At 39.1% G+C, this 12,644-nt stretch overlaps 1 protein-coding gene and 1 pseudogene across 3 annotated transcripts; both read left to right on the forward strand.

Annotated features, from left to right (window-relative positions):
- Positions 1 to 5,360: 5,360 nt before the first annotated feature.
- LOC133920108 (probable protein S-acyltransferase 15) lies at positions 5,361 to 8,490 on the forward strand (annotated as a pseudogene).
- Positions 8,491 to 8,551: 61 nt separating this feature from the next.
- On the forward strand, positions 8,552 to 11,395 carry LOC133920107 (thioredoxin M4, chloroplastic-like). Of its 3 annotated transcripts, none has more exons than XM_062364761.1 (5): positions 8,552 to 9,291; positions 10,155 to 10,229; positions 10,303 to 10,383; positions 10,814 to 10,840; positions 10,920 to 11,075. In XM_062364761.1, the coding sequence occupies exons 1-3, from the start codon at positions 8,807 to 8,809 to the stop codon at positions 10,364 to 10,366; spliced, it is 624 nt and encodes a 207-aa protein (XP_062220745.1). In that variant the 5' UTR covers positions 8,552 to 8,806; the 3' UTR covers positions 10,367 to 10,383; positions 10,814 to 10,840; positions 10,920 to 11,075. The 3 variants fall into 3 exon arrangements, with proteins under 3 accessions (XP_062220745.1, XP_062220743.1, XP_062220744.1); XM_062364759.1 differs by having other exon boundaries at positions 8,555 to 9,291; positions 10,317 to 10,383; positions 10,920 to 11,395; XM_062364760.1 differs by having other exon boundaries at positions 8,560 to 9,291; positions 10,317 to 10,383; positions 10,823 to 10,840; positions 10,920 to 11,395.
- Positions 11,396 to 12,644: the final 1,249 nt, after the last annotated feature.

Consider the following 12,644-nt stretch of genomic DNA (forward strand, 5'->3'; position numbering starts at 1 on the left):
TTAGGCTTCGGAAGCATATTTACTAAGAGACTCAACAGATCCGAGAAACTGTTGTTGAACCATCCATTGATGGCCTTCAACCTTAGAAGTTTAAGCACCAAATGTAACACAATAAACTCTTTATCACAACCCTTCGATTTCTCGTATAAAGGTTCATTCGATACCTTTTGTAACGCCTCAAAATTATCTAAACCTCGCATGTCCCTTAAAATATGCGGTTCTGCATAGCGTAACATTTTCTCCAGATCGAAATCAGTATCATCATCCATCATAACATCAGTGTTGCCTTCGGCTCCCTTATCATCATCATCCACTTGATCAACAGTGATGTCATCGTTTAGTTCGCTAGTACGTTGTTCGTCATGATCGGACCAACATGTGTAATCCTCGACAAAACCTCTCACGATCAAGTGTGATTTGATTATGCTTGATTTGTCTCATAATTTTTGGTTTTGCAGTCAGAATATGGACAATATATTTCCTTTATCTTCTTAGTCAAAATGTCTTTCTCAGCGGCTTCAATAAAAGTAGAGAGTCATTTGATGTATATTTCTCCATGTCTTGGCGCAACGTACATCCATGCTCTGTCCATCTTTAACTTTAACTAAAAAATTAGATACATAAATTAATTAATTAATTAATAAGATAATCATGATTAAAAAAGATTTCTTAAAAAAATTAAAAAAAATAGGCATGTTATGATTATAATATGGTTACGCAATTGAATCTATATTGACGCAAATTTATAACTCAAAACAATGTAGATTCATTACTGTCTCTCCCTATACATCTAGATCTAGATTTAGATTAAAAAATCTCCATTCATGATAAAACCTCTTAAGGCTAAAAACATCAAATTGAAGCTACATTTTTAAAATATAATGCTACAATCATGTGAATTTACACAATTGAATCAACATTGCCACAACTTTTAGCTCATTCGAGGATTTAAATGGCTACAAGCATGAGCATCTTTAGAACATATTCAAACCCTAAATAAGCCATAAATCTAAATTTAGACTTAAAAAGATGCTAGCTAGGGATGAGATACTCTTACCTTAGATATCTTCTCCAAGTAATTCAAAAACAAACCTTCCCCTTATGATCAAGTGTGATTTGATTATGCTTGAATTATCCCATAATTTCTGGTTCTTGCAGTTATAATATAGATAATATATTTCCTTTATCTTCTTAGTCAAAGCGTCATTCTCGACGGCTTCAATAAAAACAGAGAGTCATTTGATGTATATTTCTCCATGTCTTGGCACATTTTACATCCATGCTCTATCCATATTTAACTTCAACAACAAGATTAGATACATAAATTAATTAATTAATAAGAAAATCTAAATTAAAAAGTTTTAAAAAAATAGAAAAAATTGGGTATGTTATGATTATAATATGTCTACACAACTGAACCTACACTGACGCAAATTATGGCTCAAAATAATACGGATTCATTACTCTCTCCCTCTACATCTAGATCTAGATAAAAAAAATCCCCATTCATGATAAAACCTACTATAGGCTAAAAACATCAAATTAAAGCTATATTTTTTAAAATATAATGCTAAAATCATATGAATCTACACAATTAAATTAACATTGCCACAAATTTTAGTTCATTCGAGGATCTAAATGGCTAGAAGCATGAGCATCTTTAGAACATATTCAAACCCTAAATAAACCATAAATCTAAATCTACCCTTTAAAATGATGCTAGCTAGGGATAAGATACTCTTACCTTAGATGTCTCATCCAAGTAATTCAAAAACAAACATTCCCCTTTGTTTTCAAATTTTGCGACCGCCTTTTGAGATCTGTTCGAACAACAATGAGCTCGATCTGAATCGAGCTTCCCATGGACAGGTACTATTTATAGAGATATTACCATAGACAGTTCATATAACGAACCGCATATGAAAACTAATTTCCAATGACAGTTACTTATGTGAACCACATGGGGTAATAGCTCTATTATCACAGGCGGTTCACATAAAGAACCATCTTAGAAAATCTCCATTTTCACAAACAGATACTTATGTGAATCGACTGTGGAAAAATGCTCTATTTCCACAAGCGGCTCTATTTCCACAAGCGATTCATATAAACAATCGCATGTGAAAATGAATATTTTTCGAGGCGGTTCCTTATATGATCCACCTATAATAATGAAGTTATTTTCACATGCAGTTCATATAAGTAACTGTCTGTGAAAATTAATTTTTACATTTTCACAGACGACCCAAAACCGCACAAGACACTAGCCTACTATTCAGACGGTTTGTCATATGAACCATCCGTAGAAATAAAACCGCACAGGACACTAGCCTACTATTCAGACGGTTTGTCATATGAACCGTCTGTAGAAATAAAATCTAAGTATCTCAAAAAATAGTTTTTTAAGTAGTTGTGGAGTTCGGGTGGGCCAAGTCAGCCGGCTAAGTTAGGTCCGGCTCGCCAAGCTTGCGAGTTGGCTTATTAACAAAAAGTTAAAATATTAGCTCGACTCTTTACAAAATACAACAAGCTAAATCGAGCTAGCTCGTGAGCTTTGAATTTTTCATCCACGTAGTATTTAGGCCAAATTTAATCCGAAACTTGCACTCCTTTGGTAGCTATGTGCGATTTCAGATGGTATGTATTTGAAAACGGAGGGAGCAGTAGTACTGATGCTGGGGTAGTTTTGTGATGCTTTGATCTGAATGGCGCTGGGCTGATGGATTGCAGCGTGTACGAATGTGTCCTCTGCATCTCACTCCCGGCCATTGAGCTTGTCCATCTCTCCTCCTTCAATTCTCGCAGCAGCAACGTTACGTTACTGATGCTAGATCAAAAGGTAACAATGCATGCATGACATAGTGTCATTAATGTTGTTCAAACGTTAAGAAAGTTCTATCAACACAGGTCCTAGGCCAAGTCCAACGAAAGCCTCATCTGCACCGTATCACTGTGCGCTTGCTCTTTTGCCGATCGACGTGCGAGGACAGCCCTCCAACAGCGACGGTATCTATCAGCACAGTGATGTGGGAAGAAGCTGACTCCGGCAAATTTGCGGCAGGAAACGGAGGCTCCATTACTGTTTATAGCGTATGTATATGGGTCTGAAGGAAAAAAGAGAGTAATGTAAGGTAGGAAATAGAGTAGCTGTTGGAGATAGAAAAAATAAAGGATGATGTAATAGTATTATAAGAGATTAATTTTTAGAGTTTCTGTTGAAGATGATTTAATGAGAAGCTTAACAAATGGTACAGGTGAGAGTGAGAGGAGGATAAATGAAAAAGAAAGGAAAGAAAAGAAATGCTGGATCAAAAAGTAACGATGCATGCATGACATAGTGTCTTTAGTGTGCCCTTTGATGTGGGTTATGGAAAAACACTGTTCATGCATGCCCTTTGATGAACTACTGAATTAGTGCTCATATCATTCTTGTACCTAGCCACGTACGACGTTAGTTGCAATGCCGTGAGTGGCATGGCATGGCATCATATTAAAAAATTATTTTTAGAGATGGATGGTAACTCATTTTTACAGACGTTTAGTGTACCCGTCTGCGATCGAAGGTCTGTAAAAATGAATGATTTTTACAGGCGCAAAAGTGACCGTCTGTGAAAATCTATTACCACAGACGGTTCACTTAAAGAACCGCATGTGGAAACATATTTTCACAGGTGGTTCCTTAAGTGGACCACCTATGGAAATTGATTTTCACATGCGGTTTCTTAAGCGGACCGCCTGCGATAATCAGTCCCTCAATCGATATTTTTTGAACCCAAAAAAACAAAAAAAATTGGACCAACCAGAGAACCCTACACGGTCGCGACGTCGCAAGTCACGCGTTTTTCGCGCGAAATACGCACGCTACGCGGTTTTTGGCACTCAAACTCGAAACTTGTCGGGTCGCGCGAACCCTCCCCACCATTACACTAGAGAACAACTGCTGAACATATGAGCATATGTAATTCTTTTGATATCTGCAATCCAAAATTTCAAATGATTATTTGGGCATCTAAATGACTTCAAATGAAAAAAAAATTCAACTACAAAGTTGTAGATCTCGTCGAGAGCTACAATTTTCATATAAACTTTATCCTCATCCGACTTAGTATGAAAAAATTATGAATTTTTGAAGATAAGTTGTCACCTATTTTCACAGGCGGTTACTTAAACGGACTGCCTGCGATAATGTGATCATTTCTACAGGTGGTTCACATAAGGAACCGCCTGTGAAAATGAGTGACAGCTTATTTTCAAAAATTCATAATTTTTTCATTCGAAATCGTCATTATCGTAGGCTGTCCGTTTAAGGAACCATCTGTGAAAATGGGTGACAACTTATCTCCAAAAATTCATAATTTTTTCATACTAAGTCGGATGAGGATAAAGTTTATATGAAAATTGTAAACCTCGACGAGATCTACAACTTTATAGTTGAAAAGTTTTTCATTTGAAGTCATTTAGATACCAAATAATCGTTTGAAATTGTAAACGATTATTTGGATATCTAAATGACTTCAAATAAAAAATGTCAACTACAAAGTTATAGATCTCATCGAGAGCTACAATTTTTATATAGATTTTTTCCTCATCCGACTTCATATACAAAATTTATAAATTTTTTAATGGATGATCATTTTCAGAGGCGGTTCACGTAAAGATCCGAAAGAACCGCCTGTGAAAATGACCATTTTTACAGACGATTCCTTATATGAACCGACTGTGATAATAATCTATTATTATCAGCTGGTTCCTTATATGAATTACCTGTGAAAATATATTTCTACAGACGGCCCATAATCGCAGAATGCTCTCGTCAATTGTTCAGACGATTTATCAATTAAACCGCATGTAGAAAGTTACTCTAAATGTCTAAAAAATAATTTTTTATAGTGCATGTACGTACCTACGTACGTAGCTGCTTAGCTCGATCGCAGCGATGGTACGGTGCTTGCTACATAGGGAACACAGGTGCTATGTACTATATCTATGTACCATCACAAGATTTGGGACGCGTATGATACGTGTAAATCGAAATAACCAGGTAAGAGAAGAATTCCAGATCCGTTCAGAACACGCGAATTTCATAGAGAATAGTGCAGTTCCCGTAGGAATCATGTGAGATTCTTGCGTTTCAAACGGTGCCTTATTAGTTATATGTTTGTGATGCACTAGTAACTTATTTGTGTGTCTAGCTAGGTTGCACAAGGTAGCTATGTTTTTAGTTAGTATGGCCCGTTTAGCACATATTTGGGCCCAATTACTTCACATTCGAGGCCCAACTAAATATAAGCGAGTATTGAATTCCCAACGGTTGGAGGCCATACGAATTCAGGCCCATGCATTAACACTGCAGCCCAGGCCCAGAGCAACCTCTAAGACCGCCTCGCCGGCGACGGCCAGAGAGATTGCGCGGAAGAGGGGCGCCGCCGCCGCCGTGGTCGCGGTGATATCCGTGATGGCGCTCGTGTACTATACCACGGTATTCGTCTTCCTGGACCACTGACTGGGCCTCGGCACGGCGGCCGGCGCCGCCCACGCGGCCGCCGTCTCCCGCGCCGTCGCAGCGTGCTTCTTCGCCTTCGTCTGCCGCTGACCTAGGCGCAGTTCCCGCCCCTTCGCCCCCAACGCCGAGGACGCGCAGGGAGGAGAACCGAGATCTCTCGCCTTTCCTTGTGCTCGTTGCTTTCAATTTCTTGGATTTTAGGTTCTTTTCTTCTCGAGCTTGAGGGGCTATCTGTGTATTTTTTGCTACGAAATTGCCATGATTATTCATTGAGAACACTTGGAATTATAAATTGCATCACTAGTTTAGCTGGAATCCATGTCATTACATCAACTGTCAATCTCCATGAAAGCTTGAACTTCTCCTGAAATAAAACCAATCGCCTGAACTACCTGGGATCCTTATGTATATACAGATGATCACATTTCTTTCTTTATCTTATCATGTCACTTTGCACAATCAGTACTCCTTGTATCCTGCAAGAGATAGCTGCTACTGCTAGTTCTCAGATGATGGTATTACTCTCTATTTAGTAGAGCACGCTAATGATATTTGGTTACATTAGGGGTTGAAATCAAGGAATTGTGATAAGTGTTGCATGTTCAAGCCTCCTCGATCCCACCACTGCAAGGTCTGCAAAAGGTGTGTTCTGCACCTTTTTGTCAATAGGGATGCTATGTCTTGCCTTACACTGCTGCAATAAACAGGCCTACTAATGTTGTTGCTGCCAGGATCATCACTGTGTCTGGGATCAACAACTGTGTGGGATATGCCAACTACAAAGCATTCATCATATGTGTTCTAAATGCTACTATTGGCTCTCTTTATTCATTTGTAAGTGACTAATTTGGACCACAATTGACACATCTTCAACGGCCTTTTTCACAATTGCGCCAAAATATTTTGCAGGTGATATTTCTTCTGACAGAGCATGAGTTTGATATTCTTTACGTGAAGATAGTCTATGTAAGTGCCCTGAGCCCCTGACCATTATTTTGAGTTAGGAGCTCTCTCTAATGCTATCAGCAGTCTCTTTCTTGCGAAATATTCAATGCGTCATCGGGTTATGATGCCACTATCCTTATACACCACTGCATCATATATTTTTTTTTCATTTTATACTGAAATTCATCGGTACAAGCTTTGCTAGGTTGATTTTCAGTAAGATTAGGCTTTTTGCCTACTGTATCATGAAGCTCAATTGACATTCCAACCTTTATATGCTCATGCTGATATGATATGTACATATTTAGATAGTTGTTAACTCCTAGTACAGTTAATTTACTCTACCAGAGGTTCAGTCAGTTAGGGTATAGCAGACACCAGTAATGTACTGGAGGTTTTGCTTGCACATGTTGATATATTTTCATTTTTTTGAGCTGAAACAGGAGGGGAGTCCCCTACTGCAATCTTTTTTCATTAAAGCAGAAATTTACAAGAATGAGTCGTAGACTCAAAGTGGAAAGACTCTAAGCTAATCCAAGTCGAATTAGAAAACTGTCTCAATCCAAGATTCTATGGTTACTTTTACAGCTGGTTTAGCCCTATGGATAACCAGCAACATCTCCTCTTTTAAGGTATGCTTCCAACGTTCAAAAGACAGCGCACCATTGTAAAAAATGATACAGTTATGAAGTGTCCAGGTAGACCAGCAAGCAAGAATTAAAATCTCTCTGAAAATAGGAGAAGCGAATGATGTCGCCCCTCTTCAATCTCTCTTTTAGAAGCGTGGCAAGTATGAAGAAATTGCAAAAGCCCAGGATATACAATCTTGAATAGTGCGCCCTTTGATGAAACCATATTGGTTCTCATGAACCACCGAGATATATTTTAACTTACCAGAATCCAAGGGAAGTGATCTTCAAAAATCATTAACTAGTATACAAAGTGGAGCCTTTTCTTGTACAACTCTAGTGAGTTATCAGTTTGTCATGGATTTCAACTCAACTGAGACTGGTCATAAGTATTAGCTGCAGAAATAAAAAAGGACTCTGGTAACTTTTTAAGTTGCATGATAGATGGAACCGGTCCAAACTTTCAGAAGAGCCTTTTAGGTTTGTAGAACTCAAACCATAATGATGAAATCAAGCGCTTTTCCTGTGCATGTAGTGTTGTCATGAAAACCTGTATGATTCTGTGCCTCAGCTGTAACATTGCGGACTGACATGCATGCAGTTATTCTCTATTTTAGTTTGCGGTATGGTTTTTGTGTTTATTTCTTTGCTTCTTTTATAAGAACCAAACTAAGATTGAGTTTAAAAGATTATCATGGAAATTCAGATCTTGGCAGGTGTCCTGTTATTCTTCTTAAGCTTGACAATCGGTTCTCAATTATGTTCACATCTATCTCTTATGTAACAACATGACAACCATAGAGGTAAGTTAGTACAATTTGGTATGAGTATTCCAGACTTCCATCCACCACATAGCTTCTTGGTACCATGATTGATTTTTTTACTGCTCATTAACATCAGTGCCGAGAGGCTGTAAGAGCAAAGTGGCTTGCAAAGAAGAGTGGACAGAACTATCACCATCGGTTCCATCTTGGCACGAGAAGAACATTCAAATGGTACTGTTTGTATAAAAACGATGCATAACATCGGAAACTTACCCTTAAAACCATCATTATTATTTCTGTTCCGGAGTCTTCGACTTTGGCTTTGGCGATTTAGATCAGTTTACACAGTTCGACTGTTGAATTTTATTCTTGTTTTCCTTTGCTACTCCTTTTGACTGAATCTTTGGATCTATTTGTAACAGATCATGGGTCCTAACATTCTTTGCTGGCTTTGCCCTACTGCGACCGGGCATCTGAAGCGAGTTCCAAATCAGAAACAACTGATCGGATGTTCATTTGCAAGTTCATTTGTTGACCAAGTTGTTGCTCTTCCATTGGCTTTCTTGTCAGCCAGCACAAGCGGTAGAAATCTCCACATTTACCCCAATCGTGTAACACCATGTATAGCTTCCTTCCTCCTCCCAATCCCCATGTATTTTAGTTTTGAAACAAAAAAATCAACATGTATCATGTTCAACTAGGTGGCGTTTGGCAACTGAAAAAAGAGGGGTGGAATAGGAAAAAAAAAATGAATGGAGGGTTATGATAGAAGCTGATAGAGAGGTAAATAACTGAGATTGAATTTCACTGATCACATCCCTTTCCCTTTCCTATTTCAACCTACATCCAAACTGCACCCTAATGTGTATGTGTAGAGTGGTTTGAGTTTGAGCATTTTATGTACTGAAACAGTGAGTTTCGAAATTAATCAGAATTTGTTTTGCGATCAATATGAGATGTGAAAAATGGAAGAGAAAGCAAATTGTCTATGTTCATTTCTGGTAGTGCTGGCCCCACCTGCAGTGACACAAGTCGGCAAAGAAAATAATGCAACTACAGGAGAAACAAATACGGCATCATGCCAGAAAGAAACAAGCCGAGAAAAGTCCACGTCTCTTGCTCCCACGTCGGCAATGGCCCCTGCCCCTGCCTACGCCGCCGCCGCCGCCGGCGCAGCGGCGGCGGCGGCGCTGTCCCACGTTCGAGTTCGTGGCACCCGCGCTCCCCCACACCGTCTCTCCTTTCCCTCCAAATCGCCACCCCCGTGGGCCGCGATCTCGCTGCCTCCGGGGCCTCGCCACGCGGCTCCGGCGGCAACCGCGTCTGAGGACAGGGTGGAGGAAGAGGAGGGTCCGGCGTGGGTGGAGCTGGAGCCCATCAGCAGCGAGCAGCAACTGGACCGGGCTCTCACGGAGGCGCAGCAGCTCGACCTTCCCATCGTCCTGCTCTGGTAACTCCGCTGTCCTAGAATTTCAGATGAGGATTGATTAGTAACGGCAGTAACATTGGTTTCCGATTTCTATGGTGAAAAATGATCGTTATTAGTGTACCAATCTGCGATGTTGGATGAAATGGTCGATGAAAGAAGGGTTAGTTTCTTGGATTAGGTGGTCATTGTTGGACTACATATTTACTCCAGCATCTTGGATGAAATAGGGATTATCTGCGACTCATATGGTCAGGCGCTTCCTAGCCTGGTTTATTGTCCTTCCTGTGGTTGGAATTTGGATGAATGATCTTCATCGGTATATCGCATGAAATGATCAATACGCATGGTGTTTTAAGAGCACATGTTTGTATGCATAAGTCTTATTTACTTCTTTTAGTTATATCTACCTTTTCTTTTCTTCTGGTGATGTTTTAGCTTTTCTGTATTGGTGTCTATCCCTGAGGAGCCAAATGTGGAGCCAAAGGCCATTTTTTTTATATCCTGTATGTGTTGCACCCTATGGTTTAGATTATGCTCTCCTGGTTCTTCTGAATTGTTCAGTGATCAGCAGGTTGCTTACCTGTATTGACTTTGCCATATAAATAACGGTGTCATTTCTTCAAATTATTGGCTATTTAACTCATACATATGATTGAAGGTAGGTACTCCAGCCATACTTATTTAATGTAAAAAATGTGCACCTTATCATTTTCACATCAATTTCAACCGCAGGTTCTATATGCAATAAAAAGCTAAGTTGTATGATAAACATATTATCAGTGTCAAATTGTATCTCAAGTAGTTCCTATAGCAGCGACTGTCAAAACTTTCCCTAGCATCTTTCAGCTAATGCCAGAATTCATACCAAGCTTTGCAATTTGTAGGATGGCGACTTGGTGCAGAAAATGTATATATCTGAAGCCTAAGCTTGAGAAATTGGCCGCGGAATACCATCCAAGGTTAGAGAATTTTTCCCAGTTCAACAAAGTACCCCACCACTTGAGTTGTTGACAAATTGATGATCTCCATGAGAACTTGTCATGCAGAATCCGGTTCTACTGTGTCGATGTCAATGCTGTTCCACAGAAGCTTGTGAGCCGTGCAGGAGTAACAGTAAGTCTTTCCATGCACTATGTTGATAAATATATCAGGAAACTTCTTTACACCCAATTATGCCTCTTATTGTAAAAATCAAAGGTATCTCTAAACCTCTTGTTTCTTTTTGAGAAGCTTCTAGAATTCCTTTCTTGTGCTTCTTTCCCTGTTGTGGTGGAAATGTTTCCTCTAGCGGCCCTGGAAACTTTATTGCCAGTTGCCAGCTTTCTGCAACTTGCACATAAGTTTTTCCTAGCCTTATCCTCTACCTCTGGTAACAGAGTACCATATCAAACATCCTCCAATGATGTATTTGGTCTCTTCTTAGCTTGTCCTGCTGCAGTTACACATATACAGAGTTGACAAATTGGATCCTTAGTATATTTGTTAAATTAATTTAATCACTAATGCCTTCTTTTGTCCAACTTGTGCCATCTGTAATGCGGAGCTGGAGCAGAAGATGCCTTCTATACAGGTACAACTTAGGTTTGTTTCCTTCTTCATGGTTTCCATCATGCTATTGTCCATCCTTAGGACGGTTTTGTCCCATGCAGCTGTGGAGTGACTCCCAGAAACAGGCCGAGGTGATAGGTGGGCACAAATCTTGGCTGGTAATGGATGACATCCGGAAGATGATCGAGCGGGAGGAATGATCGAGCTTGTCTTTTAGCGTAACAATATCGTTCGAAGGAAAGATAATTCAGTATTGATATTTGCTCATGGATTGAGCCATACGTCAGGTCCTGTATTGACAAATTAGCATCCATGGTCAGAGGCGCCACAATTCATCGATTCATCATCATACATAAACACTCAGGGCAGCACTTCTTGGAGCCTCTGTTGGTGGAAGAATGATGAAATTTAGCTACTGGTGGCTGCATTCTTGTGATGTCCTTGATGTATCCATGTGTATTATATGGAATTTGTCCTATCAAAATAATTCAATATGGCAAAACTTGTTGCCTATGTACTGATTGGCCTTGATATTAGCCATTGGATAATAATATTGAGTCAATGACTTTTCTGAATACATGTTGAAGTGGTGTGGCCATGCTGTCCACCCTGAACTACTCAATGCTGTTATTGAATCAAAAGACTGTGTGTGTGCTCAGCTTATTTATTTGGGAAGTGGCAGCAGGTTCCCTTGTTTGCTTAATTTGCTCCCTGCGCACTTTTAATATTGGGTGCCCGAGAATGTACTTTTTTCTCAACCACAAACAATATCCAATGCCTTTCTTGTGCCGTGTTTTCTTAACATCATCGCAACCTCAGCACTATTGTGTGTCACAATTTTATAAACGCAATAGGGCAGTCGCTTCGTCTCTTCATTTCCATGCCTACCATTTAGCTCCTTCAGATATATTGTTTCTTTCACAAAAAAAAAAGAGATATATGCTCGTTTGACTTGCCAGTCAAATAGTGTTTCCGCTCATAAAATCAAGGCAAACATTGTGTTTTCGCTCTGGCCCCACCGCAAACAGATGAATGTGGTGCCCACTTATCAGCCACAGTAACACGGTACAACCAGCGTTCTTAAAACAAGCAACATATGAATGAGGGAGATTAGCAACAACGCACGTGAAATCAGTAATATTATGATGGGGCAAAAAATCATGGAAAAATAATTAAAAACAAAAAAATCTGATGATGCATATCTAAAGTTTCTTAAATTAAGATAGCAAAAATATATTTATCTTGCATAGGGAAAGGAAATAGCACATAAAGAAAATGAAATGAAATGGCATGGGTTCGAGCAAACCTGTGACGTGCAACATAGTGAAACGGGCTCGGAGTTAGATGCGATCATGCGAGACATAAGAGGTGATTAATTGTTGCCTGGAAGAGAGGATCAAGGAATTTGATTACACTTTGTAATTAGTGAGATTCAAGTACAAATTTAAGTCGTGTGATTAAGACTTGTAGACATTATATATCAAAAACTCTTCTATCACTCTTATATTCTATATCTAATTATGATTTTTAGATAAAAATAGATTTTCCAGCCGAGGTACATTAGGCACCGACCACCAGCTTGGGAGTCCATGTGACTAACCATCCGGACTAGAACCCCTCCCGTTCTATATCTAATTAGTATTATTATAGAAGATATAGAGGATTCTAGTTGTTGATATGGTAGAAGAAAATAATAATGTATTAATACTTATTAACATTAATAGCGTATATTAATTGCAAGTTTTCAAATTGATTAGAAGTTTCTTAACAATTGAGGTGAGGAGATGAGATTAACTTTAACTATGGACTATTTTATCGTGTAAGAT

This window comes from Phragmites australis, chromosome 5 (assembly GCF_958298935.1).
Source record: "Phragmites australis chromosome 5, lpPhrAust1.1, whole genome shotgun sequence".
NCBI lineage: Eukaryota > Viridiplantae > Streptophyta > Magnoliopsida > Poales > Poaceae > Phragmites > Phragmites australis.

Bases quoted from the DNA above. Each gene is read 5' to 3' on its own strand.
- LOC133920107 (XM_062364759.1), top strand. From the start codon at position 8,807: ATGGAAGAGAAAGCAAATTGTCTATGTTCATTTCTGGTAGTGCTGGCC. The intron at 9,292-10,154 runs GTAACTCCGCTG...TGCAATTTGTAG, and splicing joins CTTCCCATCGTCCTGCTCTG to GATGGCGACTTGGTGCAGAA. The intron at 10,230-10,316 runs GTTAGAGAATTT...CTTGTCATGCAG, and splicing joins GCCGCGGAATACCATCCAAG to AATCCGGTTCTACTGTGTCG.